The sequence below is a fragment of the Leptidea sinapis genome, chromosome 4, assembly GCF_905404315.1.
Source record: "Leptidea sinapis chromosome 4, ilLepSina1.1, whole genome shotgun sequence".
Lineage (NCBI taxonomy): Eukaryota > Metazoa > Arthropoda > Insecta > Lepidoptera > Pieridae > Leptidea > Leptidea sinapis.
This window is the reverse complement of record NC_066268.1, coordinates 7,500,026-7,525,627: the sequence shown is the minus strand read 5'-3', so window position 1 is coordinate 7,525,627 and position 25,602 is coordinate 7,500,026. Positions and strand designations below refer to the sequence as shown.

General features: G+C 35.0%; 1 protein-coding gene across 1 annotated transcript; it reads right to left on the bottom strand.

Annotated features, from left to right (window-relative positions):
• Positions 1 to 1,893: 1,893 nt before the first annotated feature.
• Positions 1,894 to 25,287, bottom strand: LOC126979741 (lysyl oxidase homolog 2B). Its single transcript, XM_050829250.1, has 9 exons — positions 24,895 to 25,287; positions 24,149 to 24,289; positions 18,571 to 18,815; positions 16,155 to 16,386; positions 13,739 to 13,890; positions 9,573 to 9,709; positions 5,418 to 5,575; positions 3,292 to 3,386; positions 1,894 to 2,090 (listed from the first exon to the last, which is right to left on the bottom strand). Exons 1-9 carry the CDS (start codon positions 25,073 to 25,075, stop codon positions 1,968 to 1,970), a joined length of 1,464 nt encoding a protein of 487 aa, XP_050685207.1. The 5' UTR covers positions 25,076 to 25,287; the 3' UTR covers positions 1,894 to 1,967.
• Between the last annotated feature and the right edge of the window lie 315 nt (positions 25,288 to 25,602).

Below are 25,602 nucleotides of genomic sequence, written 5' to 3'. Positions count from 1 at the left end.
GTGTAAGCATTACTGTGTTTCGGTCTGAAGGGCGCCGTAGCTAGCGAAATTACTGGGCAAGTGCGACTTAACATCTTATGTCTCAAGGTGATGAGCACAATTGTAGTGCCGCTCAGAATTATTAGGTTTTTCAAAAATCCCGAGCGGCACTACATTGTAATGGCAGGGCGTATTAATTACTATCAGCTGAACGTCTTTCTCGTCTCGTCCCTTAGTATCATAAAAAAAACCTAGCTTTCACAGCTTCTGGTCACGAGTGTGACGCAAAGACTAACCAGGCTTTGCTTCCCTCGCCATATTTAAGGAAGACAATGACCCGCCCCACAACGTCGTAATAAGCAAAAGCTGTACCCACACTGTGCCTTTTTTGTTCATCAAGGGTATGCATCGAGCATGCCCTAAACGCATGCCCGATAACGGTAGAAAGCGAAGCGTGCGCTGTGATAGCTGTCTTCCCGCCACGGGTAGATTTGAGTACTACAAAGCATTCAACAACAACGAACAAACATTGAATAGAAAGAGGAAGATGAAATTGAAGATAAAAAAGACATAGCTAATGTTATGAAAGAGAATATCACGCAATAGTTCCACGATCCACGAATGAATGAATTTTAACAAAATGTACAGTTTCTAAATCTATGATTTTAGGTAACGCATGACTCAACTAGAGACCTCATAATGAGACTTGGCAACCAACTTGAAATATCTTTATATATATAATTCTTGTGTGCGTGTGTATGTCACTGAACTCCTCCTAGACGGCTGGACCGATTCTAATGAAACTTTCTGTGTGTATTCAGGTGGATTCGAGAATGGTTTAGATTCACAATTAAACTACCTCCTAAACGGCTGGACCGATTTTGATGATTTTTTTGTTTGTTTCAGTGAATTTGAGATTGGTTTTGATTCTCGATTCCGTCCATATAATATAACTCTCCTGCTCATGTGTATGTTAGTGAACTCCTCCTAACGGCTGGACAGATTTTGCAAATTTAAGACGTGTGTACAGGACAACGTCTGTTGGGTCCACTAGTTTCTTATAAAATTCTTAAAGTACTCTACAAATAATGAGAAGCTATTCATTCAAACAATTTACACAATAAAAAACAAACAAAAACTGCTCAGAATAGTTAATTCTGAATCAACTTGGAAGACAATTAATGACTTTTATTTTGACAATATAAAACTTTTTCGTGCCAAATAATTGTAAAAGTGGAAAAAGTATCTAAGGTATTCTCATTTATCATTAGCAAGAAAAGCAATTTAGAGTTGAGCTGTAATCTCGATTTTACCTTGTCTTTTTCTATTACGACTCGGGTTTTGAACAAAAATATTTGTACTTTGCGGATAATATTTTTTGTGCAGCCTGTTTGAGGCCGTTAATGTGAAGAAATGGGAAAATAATGACAATAGCACGCGGTTTTTTTTTAAGGTAACCATGTCGTGTCGTCTCGGAAACACCGCACTGAGAAGATCATTCCACAGCTTTGTAGTACGTGGTAGAAAGCTCCTAAAACCGCACTGTGGAGGACCGCCACACTTCCAGATGGTGGGGATAATATCCTAACTGTGCGTGTCGTGGTGGACGAAGGTGGGATTCAGCAGCAGAAATCAGGTGAAACAGCTCTTTGGAACACTCCCCGTGATAAATGCGGTAGAGAGTCAGAGGTTGGTTGAAGTTACCGAGAGCATCTTTCGACAACGACCAGAACTTGCATGTTCCGGTCGGGTAACTGGAAAGCTGCTCGCCGATTTTAACGACGTGTTTCTATTTCGCACAAGCGATTTGCCTCTTAAAAAATCAGGAATTTCATACTTAAACATCACTTACAGACACTATGTGAGCAGTAGTACAATTCAATACTTTAAAATAAAAGAAATTGAAACGCAAACTATCAGTATAAAATGTTATTCAATCAAGGTGAGATAAAATGTATTTACAATTGTTTGCAGTAAGATTACGTGAGTCATGGTCGTTGCAACTGACATGAATAAACAGCAGCATATGTATCTGTAAGGCGCAAGGAACAAGACGCAGCGTTGTTGTGGTAGGTTTGCTCAGCAATTCTGGTGTGAGGGTTCACTGCAACCTAACAAATAATTACGATAATATAATATATTAAAAAAATTAACTATGAGGTAAGGTCAAATATAGGCTACGCTGGCTATAAATATTATAAGAACATAAAAACTTTATTATTTTTGTAAACGCGTTGATTATGCCAACATAATTAATAAGAGTCCAAGACTCTTCAATAATTTCCCGCCATATTTTTTTCGAGATTTAAATTAAATCACAATAATTATTGAATAGGTAATTTTCAAGACACTTCAAATGCACGGTATCAGTCGTTTATTCGTATATCGTACTATAGTTGATGAAAATATCATCTTTCGAAGACCATAAAAGTTCAGGACAGCCGCGTTCGGTTAGAACTAAGATAGTATTTTATGCAACACTTGTATAAAAAGGATCGAAAAACACAGGAAATGTGAAAATTACAAAAGACCTAACATTGATTTAGGCCATAGAGTATAGACTTTTTCAAAGACTAAATAAAGTATGTACTTATATTAGTTATCATGGCTGTATAAATGATAGATAAACGTATAGGAGTAGAAAAATGCTATTAATTGTACTTAACCCAGAAATCTCCAAAACTCTATGAGGAAACGAAAAAATATTAGGTATAATGAAGATTCCTGCTTGGACTGTTCGCTTACTATCAAAAAGAATATTTGATGCTGGGTATTTATCGTCAATATAAGATATTCTTTAATCAATCATCATAGTGCAAGAGTGTAGCCTGATCAATATTCTTATTCTTATGCGATATGCGGATGAAAATTATATAAATATCCTTATCACTGATGAAACTCACAGTTAACGAGCATTAATACGTGTAAAATGACAAAGTGTACGCTCGGCCGGCTAGATTATGGGTACCATATCGGCGCCTATTTCTGCCGTGAAGCAGTTATGTGTAAACATTACTGCGTTTCAGTCTGAAGGGCGCCGTAGCTAGTGAAATTACTGGGCAAATGAGACTTAACATGTTATGTCTCAAGGTGACGAGCGCTATTGTAGTGCCACTCAGAATTTTTGGGCTTTTCAAGAATCCTGAGCGGCACTGCATTGTAATGGGCAGCGCGTATCAATTACCATCAGATAAACGTCCTGCTCGTCTCGTCCTGTATTACAAAAAAAAATACATTGACAAAATTACACGAATAGATATTCTGACAGGATATTTTCTTAACTAATAAAAATAAACTTCTACATTTTCTTACCCTAAATGTATAGTCGCCAGGCACCACATCAGTGACATCAACCCACTGACAATCAAGGTTATACTGATAAATATCTGAACAGTTCACTGATACACCTGTAATATAAAAAAAAAGATTGTGTTACTTTGACATTCGAATCACCACTACCCTATAATTATACATCCCTTTAAAATATTATAAGTTTAATGTTCACACAAACTTATTTGAATGATATTTTAATATCTTAAAAAATATTCAATGTCTTACCAGTGGGAGGCACCTTTGCACAGGATGCCAGCTAAATTATGGGTACCACAACGGCGCCTATTTCTGCCGTTAAGTAGTAATGTGTAAGCATTGCTGTGTTTCGATCTGAAGGGCTCCTTAGCTAGTGAAATTACTGGGCGCAGTTGTAGTTCCGCACAGAATTTTTGGATCTTCTAAGAATCCTGATCGGCACTGCATTGTAATGGGCAGAGCGTATCAATATCCATCAGCTGAACGTCCTGATCGTCTCGTCCCTTATTTTCATAAAAATAAAAAATGTCGATGGTTATGACTGACCGTGAGGTGCGCAGTGAGCAACTACCAGCACGTAACAGACGAATATTCGCAATGTTAAAAACGAATTATTGTAATGCCAGCATATTACTATTACCTAAGTAGTGGCTTTTATTATAAATACCTCGCTCACTATCCATCACAACATTTTACAAAAACATCTTTAAATAGACGCAATTTAAGTGCAGAGAAAAAGAAGAAAACAAAAGAAATAAATAACATTGTAACATGCAAATTCAAACAATATAATATAATTCATTCATTGTTTAGAATCTCAGAACAATGTTAAATTAAGAGTATGATGCCTGATAACAAAACCAAATTAAGATTGCAACTTATTCAGTAACAAACAATTTCAGGGTTGATTTTTCTATGCTGTCAATGAAAAACCTTATTTTCATCCTTTATCCTTAGACTAAGGATTGGTTCTCCGCTGCGCTCCAACTAGATACCGCAGGCGTAGTCACAAAGTGCGGCAACTAATACTACGCCAGTTAACTAAAACTCGAGCAAGTCTCGAACAATGTGTCACGTGGACGTGCCACATTGTCTGTTAAAATTTGATAATAATTGAAACTAAAATGCCCTGCTGCGTAGTAAAACTTTGTATAAATACTACTACAAGAAATAAGAAAGACACTGGGATCACATAATATCATCAGTAAGTATTTTTTATTTTATTAATTTCGTAATTCGTGCGTTGTTTACATAATTTGAAAGATGCTATTGATCCAAAGACAGCTTTACCTTGCGCCGACTTGCGTTTTACCAGGGAAATCTTACAACTTAATCGGTGTCGACTAAGATTAATATTATGTGCGGCCACAGGTCACAGCAATTGTAACAGGCATCTTTTTAATATAGGTGTCACGGACAGCCCTCTATGCAGAGGTTGCCTGGGGGCAGAGAAAACAGCCGCTCACGTTTTGCTGGAATGCAATGAGATGGCAAACTATAGGGCGAAGCATCTGGGGTCACCAGTCGCTCTTCGGGAAGTCTTCCGAGACGTTAAGAAGTTGGGTGACTTCTTGGAGGAGCTTGGCTGGTTGGAGTCGCCTCTACCACCCTCGCACGCAAAATAGGCGCATATGACGTCGAGTTGCGGAAAGCGCCCGTGTGAAGAAGAGAAAGAAGAAGAAATTGAGTGTCAAGATGCCACGCACATAGCCATCTAATTTACGCCGCAATAAAAATGCTATTGTTCTTAGGTAGTGCGGTATCTAGTTGTAGCGCAGCGGAGACCAATCCTTAATCTAAGCCTTTATCCATTTTATACTTATTGAATTAACTGCCTCTAAGTATAGTTATCACTTTTAAAACAGCTTATTTTATCATTTTTAAAAGTAAAAACATATTCCTTAACACATATTAAGAATCTATTCATACAAAATATCATTTTTAAAATTTCTGTTGTCTGACTGTTTGTTTCGAATTCCGAGCAAGCCTCTATAAAACCTGAGACTACATTTATTTTAGGAAATTACTCCACTATTTATCCACCAAAATCTTATCACCTATGAAATTTACATGGGTGATTGTTGTCGCTCGTTCGAAGAAAATTATTCTATATACTTTTATTCTTATACCTTGGTCACCATAGTTAAGACATGAGAACTTCTTATCAACGCCAGGCATACAAGTGTTATCTTCTAAGCAAAAAGAAGCCTTATGTCCTTCTGCAACTCTACGGCCATTTCTGTCCAACACATCGAAAGTAGCGAAAACTTCCATACTATGGTAATGCCTGAAAATAAAAAATTCAAATATCTTTTCATTTTAACATTAATAACTCAATTAATGTCAGGTACACTTAAAATGTTAAAATAATGATCTTTAGTAATTAATCCGGTAAGTTTCATCGTTTATAGCGATGAATTTCCACAAAATATAACCTTATTTTATTAATTTTCTTTCAACGAGGTACACGTCAGCATATCTATTGAGTATCTGAGGAAATATTCTAGAAATGTTTTAATTCTCACAGTGAATAAGCGGGTTAAAATAAATTTTATTATGTTTATCTTTATGGTCTATTTTAAATATTGTCGAAAGACATTTTGTTCTAGCGCCTTTTCAGACACTTTTAAATTATAGACGCCTATTTCTGCCGTGAAGCAGTAATGTGTAAACATTAATGTGTTTCAGTCTGAAGGGCGCCGTGGTTAGTGAAATTGCTGGGCTTATGAGACTTAAAATATTCGTCTCAAGAACGAGCGCAATTGTAGAGCCGCTCAGAAATTTTAGGTTCTTTTAGAATCCTGAGCGGCACTGCATTGTAATGGGTAGAGCGTAGCAATTACTATCAGCTGAACGTCATGCTCGTCTCGACCCTTATTTTCTACCCATAGTACAGGCTATGCCTAGTTTGGGACAAGATAATTTGTGTAAGATTGTGTGTAAGAGTGTGTCATATAAAAAAAAAACGAAAGTTGGGCGTCGTTAGGAAAGCTTCATTGTTCCTAGCTCCAGCGACAACAGGTGTTCAGTGGAGGTATTTCTAGTCGATTCCCGGAAGTTCCGTAGCCTTCCCTTTCTCATCCAGCGTATTCCCCTCCTTTTGGTCCGTGACGACAAGTCGCCATAATGCAAGAATCATTGTAACACCAATATAGATCTCGTAAAAGTTTAATATGACTTTTAGAGTCTAGAACTGAACTCTAAAGTGAAGCCATTATTCTGAGCGAATGTTAATTTATTACAGATTATGCAAAATGTGTTCTTCCAATAAAATTGAAAAGCGAGCGATTGCGGACTAAAGTTTCTTCGGCATCGAGTCGAAAATTAAAATACTTTTGCGAGTCCTCGTTTTGCTGCTTATAGAGAATAAAGTGTCGATTTATTTTTTGTTTATCAAATGTTGTTTTAACGTACACATAGATTATATTTTTTCTTAGTGTGTGTGACAACTACCTACTGCTATTCTTCCGCCTTGTTCTTTTTAGGCATAAAAGGCATTAATTTTCTCAAAATTGATTCATTTAGAATTCTTTTTGATGTCATTTCTAATATACTAGATACTACTACCGCTTACAAATGGCGCTCTGAGAGAGAAGAAGTGGCGCAAGAAACTCTCCCAGCATTCATTTTTTGCGCTCTTTTAAAAAAATATACAATATTGTACTTACATTGCTATTGCTATAAAATAATCATAATCTAGTCCCAGGCTGTCCGATCACTTAGGTATTCGGCTGTGGAGTAATAGAATTTACGACTTTACGACGAGCCATTTTTTTATAAAACATTTAAATTTATTTATAGACTAGCTGACCCGACAGACGTTGTTCTGTTCATAATAAAAAAAAAACTCTTGCGGATGGAATTTTGGAAAATCCGTTCTTAGCTGACCTCTACTCGGTGAAAAGAATATTCCTACCAAATTTCAAGTCTTTAGCTCTAGTGGTTCCAGAGATATCGTGATGAGTGGAAATACGTGGAAATCTCTTATATATAGATTGAACTTCGGAAATGGATTGTCTTGATTCATACCACAAACTTTCAAGGATTGGCCTTAAGATTTGAATGGTCAGGGCCAATGCGAGACGGATCGGAAATTAAAGATTTGTGGGCTAACTCGTCATGCAAAATGTTCATTAAGTAGTTGCTGCAGATCTGTAGAATTGCTATTATCATTGCTGCATTGATCTCTTGACATCGATCAAGTTATTTGTCCATGTTGCCCATGAAGTATAATTGTAAAAATTTAAGCTGTGCACCTTCGAGAGGTTGCAGTGATCCAATACGATGGTGAATCTCTCCTTATATCAATAATATCAAAAGCAAAACCCGTATTTCTGATTTATAAACACTTTTTTTAGAATTAGCATACACGATACATAGGAATAAGTATAGTACGTATGTTATTCTTCTACTGTGTTGTGTGTAAGTATGTTAATAAATAAATACCTTGAATGTCGGATTAAATCCTCGTTCTTAGATGTTTGCCCCAAATGAGGTCATTTGGAAACAAACATTGTGTTTTTGAGTGTTTTCTAGAACATGGCAGCACAATTCTTGCGTTTCTCCGCAGAATACTCGCAAACAACGTCCATCGGCCCAATGCGAAAGCTAGTATGCAAGCAGTAATACAGTACAGTATAAGTATTGCAATCGTATCGAAACGCTGCTCGATTCAAATCAGTACTTCATAAACTTCTTCTTGTGCGTAGAAAACTATCTATAAGTTGTTGATCTCTGAGGTTTTACTGGACGATTTCGTATTGCCAGCCGATCCGTTTTACGGGCTGCTACGCTTTGCTCTTGTAATTCATAGCACGAAGACGATCCATGCTAACGCGGTTCTTTTCACCTGAAATTTCTTGTTCTTCTTCAGTCCTTTCATTCGCAATATTTCGAATCCTAGTTGCATAACGTCTTTGTCGGGAATAATTTGATCGTCTTGGTCGTGAAATTGTTAATGATAATATCGGCAAAATAAGCTGATAGAAACACGAAACAAACACACTAACCGGTCAACTTGAATAACATGACGTGCACTGTCAGTTGTATTTTATAAGTCATGTAGCGTGAAACTGACAAAAAAACTTTATTGAATTCTTTCTATTCTCGGGATGTCATCAAAATATCAATCCATACTAAATGTATCAGATTTTTTTTTTTTTATAATAATAATTTTACGTAATTTTTTTGATATTTTATGACTTATTATATCCTATGTCCGTCTCCTGGCTCTAAGCTACCTCCTCACCAATTTTCAGCCATATTGGTAAAGCCGTTCTTGAGTTATAAATAGTGTAAGTAACACGACTTTCTTTTATATATATAGTTAATGCCTGAACAGTGGCTGGGACTCTATTATAAAAGTGTAGACATTTACCCTTAAACCTATTATGGAAATTATGAAGCCTTCTAGAATAAGCCACAAGCAATCCCTTATTTCTAGTATTATAATAATAATAATATTATAATTAGTATGTCAGTTCTTCTTGCCTAGCACAGCCACTTTGTGGAATCAACTACCGACAGTGGTCTTCCCGAACAGATACGACTTAGGGACCTTCAAGAAAAAAGCATACTCCCACCTTAAAGGCCGGCAACGCATTACTTTACACACCTGTTGTTGCGGATGTCCATGGGCGGTTGCTTCACCTCTCCCAATCCCGTGAGCCTCTTGCCCGTTTGCCCCCTCTCACATAAAAAAAAAGTTTAAAGTAGTTTGTATGGAAACTATTTCCATGCCATCTTATTTAACAGCTTTAGACGAAGTTATAGTTGATAAATTATTGTATTTGTTAGATGCGATAACAAATTTGTGACACTTATCATACTCGTAACTCGTATGTTCACGAAGCATCCTTACGCAAACAATGAATTCAATCTCTAAAGGTTGATCATTTGCATTTAGACAGTTTATTCTCTATTACTTTTAAAGATATTTAACATAATTTAAACACGATTTGTAATACATTTGATGCAGCACCTTTGAAAGTAATATTTTGTTTTATATATTACAGCCATTGTAATATACTGTATTGGATTGAAAAAAGTGGCCGTTGAGTTTCTTGTATGTTCTTCTCACGAGCTCTATTTATTCCGAACATATGGTAGATTCAGTAATTTAAAAAAAATGTGGCTATTCAACAGCGCTTAGCTTAAGCATTAATTGAATAAAGATTATTTAAATTTGACATTGAATTACCTAATGAAAATCTTGCTAGACTAACTAAACCTTAGTGAATAAATGATTAATCTTTCTTTCTTTCAAAAATATAAGTTATACTTACATATGACACAGGTGCCACTGCCACAAATGCTTAGGTAAATAAGGTCTAAAATCAGCATTTCCAATATTCAACGACGCGGCAGTAAAGCGTAGAAGCCTGCGAGTTTCGAATTGCCAATTTGGATTTGTTCTTTGTATCTAGAAATGTAAAATGTCTTATTTTAAATTAAATTATCATTCTAGTAAGAACTGTTCTTAGGTTCATCTTTCTACTTTCAAGTAAATCAAGTGTAATTGAAAATGTTCTTAAAATATTAAACCAAGAGTACATATATATCTTAGATAAATCATAAGTCTAGATAGTGTCTCTTGCAGTTAGATTGCCGATAAAAACAGGCCAGGAAATATTAGTTTGACAAGCTCCGTCTTTCACTCGCCATTTGTATGACACTTTTAGTTCTAAATTTTAAAACTTTTAGTTCTCTTTTGCTCTTATTATATTTTTTGTGACGTTTTGATAGCTGTAAGGGATCATACGCACTATGCGGTTACCCGCAATGCGGCTAGCCGTCCGGCTGACCGCAGGATGCGGTTGCGAATGCGGCCAGCCGGATCGCGGGCAGCCGCATTCGCAACCGCAACGTGCGGTTGAAGAACCGTTGCGATTTGCGGTCATGTCGATACATTTCAAAAATGGACGCGGACGAAGTTGCAGCTATTTACTACATTTACACACGTTACGTAAAGAAGAAAAAACAAAGAAAAAAGTACTGAGTGCATCCTTATTTGCAAACACGGGATGAGAGCAAGCATTTTGCAATATTTTTCGAAGAACTAAAAAAATATGAAGATAAGTTTTTCGGATTTACTAGAATGAGCATAAAAACGTTTGAAGAATTATTGAACATTCTAAAAACATTTATAACGAAGCAAGACACACAATTTCGCAATAGTATTAAACCGGAAGCAAAGTTAATAATAGTGCTACGGTAAGTAAAATACATATTTATAATTCAATTTTTATTCAAATAACGAAGGTAAGTACACATTTCAAGCATCATCGTCAGTGATGGAATTAAAAAGTTCCAGATAATCACTATCCTGAGATTTTTCGCTTTGAGTTGAAATTGGCGATTTTGCATTCGTCGGACTCCTCACAATTTCTTGAGACGTGTCTCGTCCAAACTCCGAAGACTGCACAGGCTGCATGTAGACATTACTTCCTGAATACTGTGCCGTTTGATATCCATGATGGGTATTCCCTCGTCCAACCTCCGAGAAGTTTGTACGGTGAGAATAGGGACTATTACCAGAATAATGTGACGTTTGATATCCCCGGTAAGAATTAGGTCTTGGATAATCAATGTTCGAATAATTGAAAATTTGCGCATCTTTAATTACCTTTAAAATATCTAATTTACTTTGCATTTGCATGTGTTCTGGAATTTTTTTAAATTCTTTTACTAGAGACAAGAAAAACAGGCGATCCTCGTCATCTTCAACACTCTTTCTTTCTAAATTTCTATTCAAGGCCCCGACTAACTCTCTACAGATAAGATCATCACTATTATTTTTCTTGCTTCTCTTTGGTGCCCATGAAGTATTTGATGGAAGTGTTTCTTCATTTTGCATAGCTGTGTTACCATCTTCATTTTCTGTAGTTACATTGCCCGTTGTGCTATTGACAGTTACAGTATCTTTTAAAAATAACAAACTATCGTAGAAAACATATGAAGTCTTTTTTTTTGCCGCTGATCCGCTCTTAGTCTCTTTCGCTTTATGGGCCTTCACGAAACAGTCGCGAATATTTCTCCATTTTTTTTGAATACTCAAACCTAAAAAAAAACATTGTTTCAGATATTTGGCGTCAGGCTGTTCATTCGCAGAATTGCATTATATGTTTAAGATTGGAATTAGTACTATCGCCGAAATAGTTCGAGAAGTATGTGCAGCTATATGGTTTTGCTTAAAAATATATGCCTACCACAACCAACCAAAGATATGTGGCTTCAAATTGCAAATGGTTTCTCTACTAGAGCACATTTTCCGAACTGTATAGGTGCTTGTGACGGAAAACATATTAGAATTATAGCACCTAACAATAGTGGATCAATGTGCTTCAATTATAAAGGATATTTTTCTTTGGTATTGCTAGCAATTTGTGACAGCAGCTACAAATTTGTGATGATTGATGTTGGAGCATATGGAAGATTCGGTGACTCAGCAATATTTCAAAACTCAAACTTTTATAAAAAAATTCAAGAGAACCGCTTGAACATTCCTGAACCAGCACCTATTTCAGGAAACAATGCAACTTGTTTTCCCTTCGTTTTTGTAGGAGACGAGGCATTTGCTTTAAGTACGAGTATGATGCGCCCTTATCCGAGAAATAATTTAAATATTACAAAAAGAACATTCAATTATAGACTGTGTGTGGCTAGACGTTACATTGAATGTACTTTTGGCATACTTGCGAATAAGTGGCGCATTTTTCACAGACCAATTAATGTTCACATCGATTTAGTTAGTGATATTATTAAATCTGCTTGCATTTTACACAACTTTGTAAGAGACGGAGACGGATATTCTTTTAGAGACTCTAACTGAAACTATTACTCGAGATAAGTAATCCACTAACTGAAACTATTACTCGAGATAACGTGCGAAGAAACAATAGAACTGCTTTCGGATATCGAGAATTATTTGCAGAATATTTTATGCATGAAGGGAGGGTAGAATGGCAGGATAATTACATTTAAATAAAATTTTGATAATTACCTAGTTTTTGTTTTTCCTCCTTTGTCAATTCCGTACCGTGATAAATATGCACTAACTCTTCCCATGCTCTTTGTTTTAATATTCTATCAGAATACTCTGGTAATTTGGTGTTCCAAATTGCTGGCCGACTCTGGATTTCGATGATAAATTTTTCGGTATCGAATTCCATTTTACCAGACGTAACCACGTGCACACACTCACTCAATGGCGGGCAGCCGCAGACTGAGCCGCACAGTGCGTATAGCAACCGTCCGGGTAGCCGTCACTCGGGCCGCAGCCCTCCGAGCGACCGGAGCGGTCTGCGGGTAGCCGCATCGCAGTGCGCATAGAAATGAATATTACGTACATATTTGTGCTTGCGGTCAGCCGCATTGCGGGTAACCGCATAGTGCGTATGAACCCTAATAGTCTACCTAGACGTGAACATAGTGTTTAAATTCTCTTTGCCGACGTATAAATGATCTAAGTTAAATACGATATAATCAGGAGAATCACTAAGGGATTATTAAAAATAGAGGGAAGCAGGGGTAAAGGCCGCAGGAAAATTATATGGAACGATAACATTAAATCCTAAATTCTGATAAGCTAAAAAGAAAGGCTGAAGATAGAGAATTGAATAGATCAATGATCACCAACATTCCTTAGCGGCGTATGATACCACAAGAAGAAGAAGGACACAGATAAACTTGTATTTCAGACAACTGATATATTTCATTGAGTTAGTTTAATTTTACAGAGATATTTTATGTTATAAATACTACCTGTATTTAGCCAGACAAGTTTAAGTTTAAAACACATTTTTTTGAATCATTCACAAATAAAAATAATCGTTTGAGAGCATATAATTATATAGGTCTACCTATAAAGTTAATAAAAGATATTTATTGTCTCAAAAATTATTAGAATACTTTATGTTTGATTTTAATTAATTTTTTATTTTATGCAAAATATGGTCCTAGTACTATCGTAATAGTACTAGGACCACTTATTACATCAATCAGAGAGAATCTATAATAGTGATTTGTGACGTTTAGATTATGGTAATTGATACGCCATGCCCATAACAATGCAGTGCCGCTCAGGATTCTTGAAAAACCCAAAAATTCTGAGCGGTACTACAATTGCGCTCGTCACCTTGATACATAAGGTTTTAAGTCTCATTTGCCCAGTAATTTCAGACCGAAACACCTCAATTCTTACATATTTCTGCTTCACGGAAGAAAAATGACCCGTTCTGGTATTCATAATCTAGCCGGCATCTTATGCAAAGGAGCCTCCCTCCTCCTCCCTTCTTTCCTAACAAATTAATCAATGTCAAACCAATTCATCTTCAAATATTCTAAATATAACTACAGTGTGTAACAGTTGAGGAGTAGGAGTAGTAGTAGTAACTACATACACACATATTCACAGATACACTTCGTGCGTTCATATCACTTGACTAATTACCTCGTAGGCAGATTTGCTCAAGCAGTTCTCTTCCATAGCGCATTGAAGCTGAAACATTGGAGCATCTTGAAGATGAGCTGAACGCTCAATGGCATTTGTATCTAGGAGAAGATCAGATAAATGCTGTGTGCATACAACGGCTGCAACATGACCTGCAACAAGAAAAAAAGTGTGTGCCAGAACTGGAACAAATTCCCAAACAAATGGTAGAAATCGTAACTTTGCGCAGCGGTCATCTTGGAATTCAAAAATGATCCCACATTAAATTTTGTTATTGTTATTGATTTTGGTATTTATCTACACCCATGCTTTAAATTCTCTATTAAAGGTTCTAAAACAGCTTATTGCTAACATTAAAACACCTAATGTCCTAATAACCATAACATCATCGAAACGAGTGTTGCAATGAAATTCAGTACAACATTACAACACTCGTTTAGATGATGTAATAGTTACTGGACTGGCTACTTTAATGTTAGCAGTAAGCTTACTGTTTCAGAATATTTTATAGAGGATTCATATTATGGGTGTAGTTAAAGCCTTATATGAAAATGTTGATAATTAGGTATTAAAACACTCATGTCATACTATTTTCACCACATTCATGTTTTAATACTCTTTATTATATTACAGTTGCATAAATAGCTATTACATAAGATTGAGAGAACGCCACCACCATAATACAGTAATAGATAAGTTCCTGAATTTCATACTAGAGCGCCCCAATTAACGCATGCGGACATACACACAACTTATGCGGCTGCTAAGCAATCTTGGGAAGACAAAACTAGTGCCACGCTGTACGTCGCCGAGACTGGTTAGTTTAGACTTAGCTGCGCCGTCTGTGTCATTCTTTTTGTATGTACCAACCCTAGCGCCTACACGTAGGTATAAATTTCAAGCAAACCGCTGAGTTACGCTGTTAATGTATAGTGCCACCAAGGCTTTGAAGTTCTGTATAAAAAAATGTCTTATAGTTAATACACAGATGAGGGTTTTCGATGCGGCTATTTTTCAACTTGTTTTTAATTTAGGTTAAACTTCAGATTCACTGCTCTTACTTCTTTGGTGCTGCAAGGAATTATAATTACACAGAATTTAAATATGTCTGTCTGAAAACTTTAATTGACAATCTGAAGAACTTAATGCTAATAGTGTAATATATTTAAGCGAAACGCTAGTTTAAATGAAATTCTTTTTAAAAGATTAAAGTGCGTAATTGATACTGTATTTTACATAAGGTATTTGCGTAAAAGTATATAACGTGCTCTTGCAAAGGTAAAAAAAAATAGTAAATAATAATCAGTCAAATCCTCAGAAAGAAATACCGCTTTGATAGAGAAGAAACAGCGTAACAAATACTTCTCGTATTTTGTAAAATCATTCTGTTTTTCATTGAAAAATTTATTAATTTATAGGATTCCGTACACAAAGGGAAACTGATCATTTGGGTCTTCCGGTGCGTGGTCGCCATTCGAACACTTTACTGCCCCAACGGCCGTCGAGCTATGAGCCCTGCCCACTGCCACTTCAGTTTCGCAATCATTTAGGATATTATGTCGGTGACTTTGGCTCTCCTACGGATCTCCTAATTTCTGACTCAATGTCGCAGGGAAACTCCGAGCATAGCCCTCCCCATTACCCTCTGAGCGACCATGAGCTTCCCCATAAGGAATATAATAAGTGGATATATTTACTGTAAGATTTCATTATATAACAGAATCAGCAACCAAAGTTATTTTTACTTTTGAATATTATGTAATTTACAGGAAAATGGTAAAAAAAAATCCTGCATAGATCTATTTTGGTGTTATATTCTAGTATTAATTTATTCTAATCTTGTTTTGCATTTTAAATATTTTCACTCACATGATGGGAAATATAATCTAACGCATTGTTTTGAGGATTCACTTACAGATTTTAGAAACTCATTTACCTTATAGAAAGTGATATTATAAGCGATAAAGCCATTCAGTAATATTGTTATTACATGGTTTTAAACACTATTAACAATGCCAGGATCAGTCAAATGTGAGCAACGTTAGAATAACATTGAAATCTCGAGGATTCTCAAAAAATTCATGAATAAATAAACATGAAAAACATAACATAACATATGTTAACTTAATAATTAATAACGGTTAAATTGATCTTACTTCAGCCGAACCACGTCTACTGGACAAAGGCCTCCACGATGATCGGTCACATTTTATGGGGGGGGGGGGGGGGGTGATCGCAGTTGGACGTTATGCTCTCTCAGAAAAGATACTGCTGCCCATCCTCCGTTCATTGTATGCCTTAGTCTTTCGACATCCACTGGAGGATATGGATAAGGTGGTGCTATTCTAGTGTTCCAGCACACGCCCATCAATATTGTACAAGCATAAAATATTCAAGACAAAATCCGCAGAATTACCTTGTTCGCCAGGACACAAAACATTTCCAAACTCTCTGTGTCTGCATGAAAATAAATTCGTCTCGTTCCCCTCACAATCCACGCCGCTGAGGACGATCTTGGAGCTACCAAAGAAATCAGTTTGTAAAGCTTGTTCTGCAAAGCCCAGCGCCAAATGCCGACATACTGCAGACGCCTCGTATAATGTCCACCCATCAGGGCAAATACTTCCCCACTTGCCACCGTAATAAATCTAGAAATAAATGCTTTAGTTTTACAATTTCTAATAAGAAAGCGAAACGGAATAAAACCAGATAACCGGATAAAAGATTCCGGCTTAGCACCTATGGTACGAGTTTACAACCACTCACGATTTCGTGCAACACCAGAATTCACGTTGAGAAAATGGAATTGACTCGAGAAAATTCTAGAGCTATGATTTATTATGACTTTCGAAGTGGTTTAACACAATAACAGTGTGTTGACCGGATGATTTCTGCATTTGGTGATGAAGCACCATCCAAAGCCACAATTTAGCGCTGGTTTGCTGAATTTCAACGTGGACGTGTCAAGCTCAGTGATGATTCCCGTCAAGGTCGTCCAAAAACTGCAGTCACCAAAGAAAACGTTGATGCTGTGCGTAAACTGATTGAGGAAGATCGACATGTGACATACCGCAAAATTCAAGCAACTTTAGACACTGTGAAGAGCAAAAAGCGGCTCGCGTTACTTGGTGCGTCAGAACTCTCGAAAGATTCCACGCAGGATCCTCAAATGCTGTATGCAACATCGTATCAGGTGACGAATCCTGGATATACGCGTACGAACCCGAAACAAAAAACCAGTCACGAGTTTGGGTGTTCGAAAATGAGTTAAAACCAACAAAAATTGTTCGTTCACGGAGTGTTGCAAAAAAAATGGTGGCCACATTTGTCTCCAAAACCGGCCATTTTGCAACCAGCCATTTTGCAACTATTCCTCTTGAGGGACAAAGAACGGTTAATGCAGAATCTGAATCTGGTCGTTTCTGAACTCCGTAAAGAGAACTGCAACCGCCGCATCATCCTCCATCACGACAATGCGAGTATTAGAACATCCACCGTACAGCCCCGACCTAAGCCCTAATGATTTCTATACTTTCCCTAAAATAAAGAATAAATTGCGTGGTCAGAGATTTGCATCACCTTAAGAACCTGTGGACGCCTACAAAACGGCCATTTTGGAGACCCCAACTTCCGAATGGAATGGTTGCTTCAATGATTGGTTCCATCGTATGGAAAAATGTGTTAAATTTCGCGGAGAATACTTCGAAAAGCAATAAATACATTTTTAAATAGTAATGTTGTGTCACTTCCTTGATTCCCGAAATTTTCAGTGCTGCCCTCGTAGTACGTGTAAACGCTTTTTAACGTCAGGTCGCATCATATATCAACAAAAGTCATAATAATATCTAAGGCATAGTGTATCACAAAAACACACACGGCGTGTAACGATACGCACCGATCGTATCGAAAAGTGCCCATCCCCGAAAATACCCTAGCGAATAATACATAAAAGTTACGTATAATGTGCCATCCTTCGGAGCACCCATATCTTTCAATTTGGAACACAAAAAATGGTCCAAAAGATATTCGTGTTAAGAAAATAATGACACATCTTTGCAGCTGCAAAGCAAAGGCGTATTCAGATCATATTAAAATTAAAATACTATTAATATAATATACTTTTAAACATTTTTTTATAAGATTATAAATATCATTAAAAATCACTTATTCTTCTCCATTATGACTTATTGGTCCACTTTGTTTTTACGAATAGATAAAGTATAATATACACATCTAGATAATTAACAAAAGCGTCCGAGCTTCCTAAAGTATTTTTTTCAACTGGTCAATGTGAACGTGGTTTCTAATTAACTTTGATCTGATTGGTCAAGGGCTGTGGCTAAGAGTACAAGTATGAGTTACTTATTTTCTTAAAGCGAGGAAGAGAAAGCTTGGGTTAATTGTTTTCTTCATATGGAATAAATAAACTAACAAGTATGCAGGTCACTACTAATGACCGCAACATTATAAATGGCAGCACAAGATCACACATAGCCTGGTTTTTAAAAAAGATTTATTAATTTTCAATGTTATATCGATATGGAAACCCCCTGGAAAATAGCTGTTTGCGAAGTTTGATTCTGTGTGAGCAATTGTCGTTTAGCTTTGCCATTTTACTATGTTATACGAAATATATACGAAATCAAGTCTTACAATTACCTTTCTTGTCGCCTAGAGCATCCACAATATGACAATTGTTTGTAACAAATTGAAAATTTTGTGGAAATTCTTTATTTATCCATATTATTTCATATATAATATCTTGAATATTATTGAAAATATTGAAATTGTTTTTATAGTTGCCAATAAAATAACCAACTTTGGGTACCTACCTCAACTCTACCTTCGTAACTACTTCTGCCACCAACAAGTCTAAGACTTGCTGTTAAAACATCCATTACTTCGTGTAAAGGTCTTCTTGGTCTTGATTTTATTTCCATTGGTGGAATATCGAGACCACACTTGACTCCAGCTGCTTCGCTAGGGTTACAGTCTGATGAGCCCCAGCCAGAGAATATACATTTAGATAACGATGTTTCATAACCTTCACAAACGACGTCATCCATCCAAAATTTTTCTGCAATAATAGTTAATCGGTTATTAAAAAAGTATATGCCAAGATGAACAAAGTCATTAAACAAAAAAAAAAGGTAAAACATGAAATGAAATGACGAGATGAAATGTGTGGATAGCGGCTAGAACGTAAATTTGGCATTCACAGAACTATATTTTACTTTTATTACAAATCATGTTTAAAAACATTCAGCCAAAACGAAAATTGCTCGGTCGCATTTTAATAAGAAGGGTCCTAGTGTTAACCCTTGGCCACTCCAGATAGGGAACTTTTGCTTTTGTCCACTTTTTTTCAGTAAAGCATAGAGAAGTCAAATTGGAAAATATAAAAACACTCTTAAGTCCCTAAAATTAAAAAAAAATGATTTTTAATGGATACAATCAACAGATACGGCTATATAAGACAAATATTTTAACAGCCTTGAAATATAAAAGTTACAAGTTTTCACTAAAAAACAAAGCAAAGCAAAAAATGCCTTATTCTAATTCTTAAAGAGACGTAGTTTTTGGAACGTAGGCTCAGAATAAAGATTAAACCAGAAACAGTCAAAGCGCTCAAAAGTGAGGCGGTGTAAGCTACGACGAACGGTACGGCGTAAGTCTTGCCATAAATACTGAAACAAAGAAAAAAAATTCTATTGCAAATATCATTTATTACTTTTACAGTGTTGTTTTGGTTTATTTTACCTTTGTTCTTTTTATCTGATATTTTTTGTTAGCCTATATTTTATCATAGCCATCGACAATCGCTTTCAAAAGTTCGAAACACAATATAAAATACATTTTTCCGCTAATCTTGACGGGGATAAATTGGACAACAGCGCGATTAAGCGTGATTTAGGTGACATTAATAGTTTGACCAATTTTGTAAAAACAACAGCAGCGTAAACAAACAATTATCATTAAAACTTTTTACAACAACGTTAACGGCTTCAAAATATTTATATTTTAAACAATACTACTTAAAATATAATATTAACTATCAATGCCCCGCGGTCCCACTCGCGAAGATACCGATCTCGTGGTTGTGGAAAATCTATTAAGTCAGAATATAGATTTATTTTTGTTAACATAAAAGTTTTATTTAACTTAGATTTTATTTTATTATAGCATTATTTTCTTTAGATTGGCATTTTTAAATTTGTTATATTGTTTGAACGGAATGTCCGATTTTAATAATTTAAAAAATATTTTACAGATATTGCAACGGTCTAATAAAATATAGGATACATTTTATGGGATAAGGATTATAAATCCTGAATTACAGAGGTAAGAGTAATATGGTTTAATTATTGTCGGCACTCTTATCAACGATTAAAATGTAAAAAAGTAGTAATAGTGGCATAACTACAATAGTTGAACATAAGGACTTTTATGTAGATATTGATACGTTCTTTAATAGAGTAGAACATTTTCCGCAATATTTTATGATTAATGTGAAACAATTACCAATAGCCTTGGGTTATATTTTTACATTTTTAATAAAATTCTCTATTTTTTTGAAAATGTAATATAATCTATATCATTCTTTGAAGATGCAGCTTTCTAATTGCAAAAGAATTTTTGAAATCCGTCCAGCAGTTTTGTATGAAAACATTACCAACATACATACAAAAACACAAAGTGGTTGTTCTTTATAATATTAGTTTAGATTGATTGATTATTCATTGATTGATTAAATAATAGTAATGCAAATATTTTGATTGATGTCTGTAATTATAATGATAAACTTCAAAAGTATGTTTTTTTTGTTTCTTAACTTGAAATGTTGTTGAAAATAAGAGATAAAACTAAAGCTTAAGTTGTATTAAAAATATTTCTGAAGTTGTTATTTGTCGTTGTTTTATATCTAGTTACTAGTTCTAAAAATAGTCGAGAATAAACTGTATATATATATATATTCAATGTTTTATATAAAATTCACGTTATTCTATTTTTGAAAAAGCTCTTTAATGTGGTCATATTTTTTTTGCATTTTCAAAAATCGTTCATAACTTTTGGTCACGTCCAAATCATCAGTCTTTTGAATAGGAGCTACAATAGGGTGCATAATCTCATCTCAATGACGCGCTTTATAAGAATTTTTTTCCTATTTTCTACCCCTTCGTATGACCACCCCCACCATACAAACCGGCAGATTAATATTTTTCTGTTATCAGAACATAAGCGCTTAAGTATTTCTTTGTGAATGTTTTTTTTTACATTTTTGTACTACCCGCCGGTGACAGGGTACACATTATAATAACTTTTTTTAATAAATAACCCACGACGCTTGAGTAAATCTCTATTTATCTCTTAGGCTCCCATACCATTATATAAATTGACATTAATTTGTCAAATGCTTGTTATTCTGCCAGGCAGTAACCGGTAGATAACTATGATATTTGCTACTAGATCCATCCTATAATTTAAATGGCCCTTACCTGCTAAATAACACTATCTATATGTCGTTGGCGGATTGTTGGATCAGATCGCGATGTGCCTTGTACAAAAGTTGGGTGGATCGACGATAACAACGTATTTGTCAGTAGTCTCAGCTCATCAATCGGTCGATTGTGAATTTGTTGCATTTCGCTCCAATGGTGGCGCTCTCTTCGCACTTTGTTTACGCGAGTGCAAGATGGATTTTGGATTAATATAATAATGGTGCTATGTTTTTCTCTTATGCCTCTATGTTTTAAGGCATTTTTTATACAAACTATTCTTATGTTTGTATGCTTACGTCACATATAAATTTTTAAATCAGCGCGTGATATTAAATTTAAAAATGACTTACTGTGTATTGAAAGGGTGTCACAACGCATCTCATAATAAAATTTATAAGAAAATCTCATTTCACACCTAAGTAATATTTCACAACTTATAATTTAAGCGAATACATTCGTCAAAATAGCAAAATGTTTATTAAACAAATCAGACGCTGTTAAAAAAATATGTAGCCAGCTATAAAAGTACTATTAGCCCCGGGTGTCTTCGTTGGGATATTTTTTTGTGTTTATTGGTAGATATTGATAGGAGGCTATAAGGTACGACGCCACACGATGTTGTAAGTATTCAAAGTCAAATAAACTTTATTCAATTATGCTTAAACCAAACGCTTTAAATAGTCACTATAAGTATATCTTTTACATCACTGAATCTACCATAATGTGTTCGGAACAAGTTAAGCTTGTGAGAAGAACATACAAGAAACTCAACGAGCACTCTTTTCAATCAAATAGAGTATTTTACACTGACAGTAATACACATAACAAATTATTTTGTAAAGTGCTGCATCCAATATATGAGGCAAGTATAAATATTATAAATTATTAGTTATGATCTAGTCATCCAGAAATTATGCCTCCATTTTCTTCTAAATAAATAAACAAATAATATAATCGTCACTTTCATTCTCATTTGCATTATCATTCTGTAAGGATGGAGCAGTTGTATTAATATTATGAAGTAAATAATAACACAGCAAAATACTGACGTTTTCTAGTGTTCTATGTTCGTGTTAATAAGCACAAGGTTTCCTGATTTCAACAATTTCCGAAAGATACCTTTTAGTTGTTTGGCATTAGGGTTATCATTATAACCACCACGCATACGGCTAGCTCTAAAAATAATTTTGCAGGGCGGCCATCTTGGATTTCAAATATGATCCCAAAATCGTTCTCTGCACCCTCGAGAACCTCGGATACGATATCCATATTGTTGAAATGATAATTTTGAGCGACGGCCATCTTGGCTTGAAAAAATGATCGCAAATTCGTTCTCTGCACCCTCGAGGACGTCGGATACGATATCCATATTGTTGAAATCATAGCATTGCGCTGCGGCCATCTTCGATTTTGAAAATGATCCCAAATTCGTTCTCTGCACCCTTGAGAACCTTAGATATGATATCCATATTATTGAAATAATTAAAAATAATAGTTTTATAAATAATAGCTGGCAACGGCGCCTCTATCACAACGATTCTAAAGAAGTTTCACTTCAAAAAGTGTAGCAAAAAAATTATACGTGTTGTTTTTATAAAATTCTTAATTTATATTTTATTTCTTCTTTCTGATTACATATATTCTAGTATTTCTTACAATTTACTGATTTAGGGAAATTTCTATTCACTTGCAACATTATTTGGCTGTCTGTGTGCGTGTTGGCGAATGTAAGTACGTGACGCTCACGCACACATTAATTCTAACGTTGCTTCCATATCACAGGAACTATGAATGAAACTTCGTTCTGAGCGATATTATTCTAAGTTCTTTGGTATCGAAAACAAACTAAACATTGACTTTTTCCCAAAAAATATACATGGCTAATTTTATTTAACTTTTTATATTAGGCGAGTTGGCTCTTAACTAAGAAATTCAGCTTTCTTGCTTCTTTCTTTTTTCTCATTCTTCTTCCTTGTGTAGGAAATAATAAATTAAATATTAATGTGTATTTATCAATAATATAACACCAACCGAAGCTTTTGTTTGAAACTTCTGTTTCAGTTTTTTTATACCCTCTTTAACGATGTTTTTAGCACGCATTCTGTCAATTCTATGCCTTATAACGTTTAATATAAGGTTACATATAAGGTTGATGGTGAAGTACTCTTAAATTTTCCCCCTAATTTTCTTAATTTTTTCTTTCATTGAAAGTCTAAGATCCGGCTGCAGGATTTGTACGTTTATCGGTTTTTTGCTGAAAACCAAATTTTTATGTATATTTATAATTAGGAGTATATATATTTGCCTATCAAAATTTGGCTGCCAGTATTTTTAATTGATTTGTGGAAAAAATTCCGTTCAGTTGTTTTTTAAATAATATAACGTCTACATCAAGGCAATTTACATGAAGATTCAAAGAAATCACGGTTGCCGTTGCGCACTTGGCCGCACACAACACGCACACACACAACAGGTATGATTTCGATACATTTATACGTTCATAACGTTTATTTATTAATCATATATAAAATTAAAGCTATTTTTTTTCTATGTAATATCATATATGGTTGCCTAATTAAATCCACCCCCAAATAACATCATTTGTCAGACGAGGATAGCGATTGCCGGCTAAGTATAACCTATATTATTCTTAAGTTCAATTATTAATTTTTACTTACGGTTTGTGTTTAGCAAAACTCTTCAAATGGTAAATATATATTCTCCTATTATTATAGATATACATAAAAAATTGGTTTTCAGCAAAAAACAGATGAACGCACTAATCCTGCAGCCGGATCTCGTACTATAAAAAATTCTCCTGACATAACAAACACAACAAAAAAAGAATTAGCGAATTCGAAGTAGCTGTTGACCAAGGGGAAAAGGGATTTATTTAAATATATATTATTACCAATAGCTTCTCCATATTGCCCTCCATGCGTTGCCACACCAGTTTTGTTGAACATACGGCATACTACTTGCGCGGCAGCATGGTCCCATGAATCATCACATATAGCACCCCACCTTCCAGCGTGATTAATATATACATTGCCTTAAATTAATAAACAAATAGTACATTAATAATAATTACTGTTTGTGATTTGCCTTTCTGCCAATCAAATAACCAAAATTCAAGGTTTTTTATTTAATCTTTTAAAAAAAATTTGCGCAATTGGGTGCAAAGTTACATTTTTATATCCCAAATACTGTAATTTTTTGAACTGAAATATTTATTGTTTGACTTAAATATGGAATAATAGTCCTAATTTAGAAGCAAAAATTCTCTCGTGAAAATATCAGCCTTCTCAAAAAACTCGGTAGGCCTTTTTTTCGTTGAAATCTATACTTTTTGGTGGTGTGAAAAGAATATAAATTACTATGGAAAATGTTCTCAGATAACGCAAAGAATCGAAAAGAAACTGGAATGTGAAAAAGTAATTGTTACAAGTACAATTTTGAGCTATTTATATTTGTATGAGCTATAAATATGTTGTGGATGTCCTGTTTGTGTTCTCGTCATTTCTGGTGAGTGTTATATTGTAGAATGCTAATACTAATGTATAAAATAAAATGTTTTGTAGTACAAGCCATTCGGAAGAATTTGTTTCCATTATAAATACTACGAAAACTATTCAGTTTTTTTTTAAAAATTCTTACCTTCCAAAGATGTTTGACCACCCATAAGTTTGATTCTACCCTCTGCATATTTTTGCTTATTCAGTAACTTCTGAATAAATGCTGCTCTCATTACGCGTTCATTCTCACTTAGGTCCTTACACATTAATATTTTTAACTGAATAAGAAAAACAGAGTATATCATAATATTATATGAAAACATAATTTTGATGTTTTTATCTTTTCACTGTACGAATTTTAACTCTGCAGTTGAATTTATCTCTTTTTTATTGTTTTCTAAAATATAACTTATTAGATATTGAGGCCCTACTCTTGTACCTTGGTGTGTGCCGTAAGATTCATGCCGTTAATTTTTTAGAATTTCATATAGAGATGTTGTATCACTTAAATATACTTCATGACTGTCGCGTGTTACTCTGGCTAGAATTGTTCTGTACATTTCTAGTTCAATGTTACATATTAATTACTGACTGACCATTCATAACGCTGTTGCTCCAATTCTCTTAATAGTTTTAATTTAGATCAATTTGTCTGCATATTGTGTTATATAGTTTGTTTGTTGTCGCCGCTTGTCGCTCATCACGTGCCATGGACCAATACGTGCGCACATTATGCACACGAACTTCAATAGCGAGTTTGCTAATTATTGCCACACTGACGCAAACACTGTGCTTGAAGTACAATCGAATCACCGCAATTAAAGAAGTGTGGGTTTTTGCAGAGCACGCT

What these genes read in the sequence shown, in the direction of transcription:
- LOC126979741 (XM_050829250.1), bottom strand. Translation starts at nt 25,075, where the DNA reads ATGTTTTCATATAATATTATGATATACTCTGTTTTTCTTATTCAGTTA. An exon ending in TGAGCAAATCTGCCTACGAG is followed by an intron (nt 9,710 to 13,738) that starts GTAATTAGTCAA and finishes TTACATTTCTAG; the next exon opens with ATACAAAGAACAAATCCAAA. An exon ending in CTGGCGACTATACATTTAGG is followed by an intron (nt 2,091 to 3,291) that starts GTAAGAAAATGT and finishes ATTATTTGTTAG; the next exon opens with GTTGCAGTGAACCCTCACAC.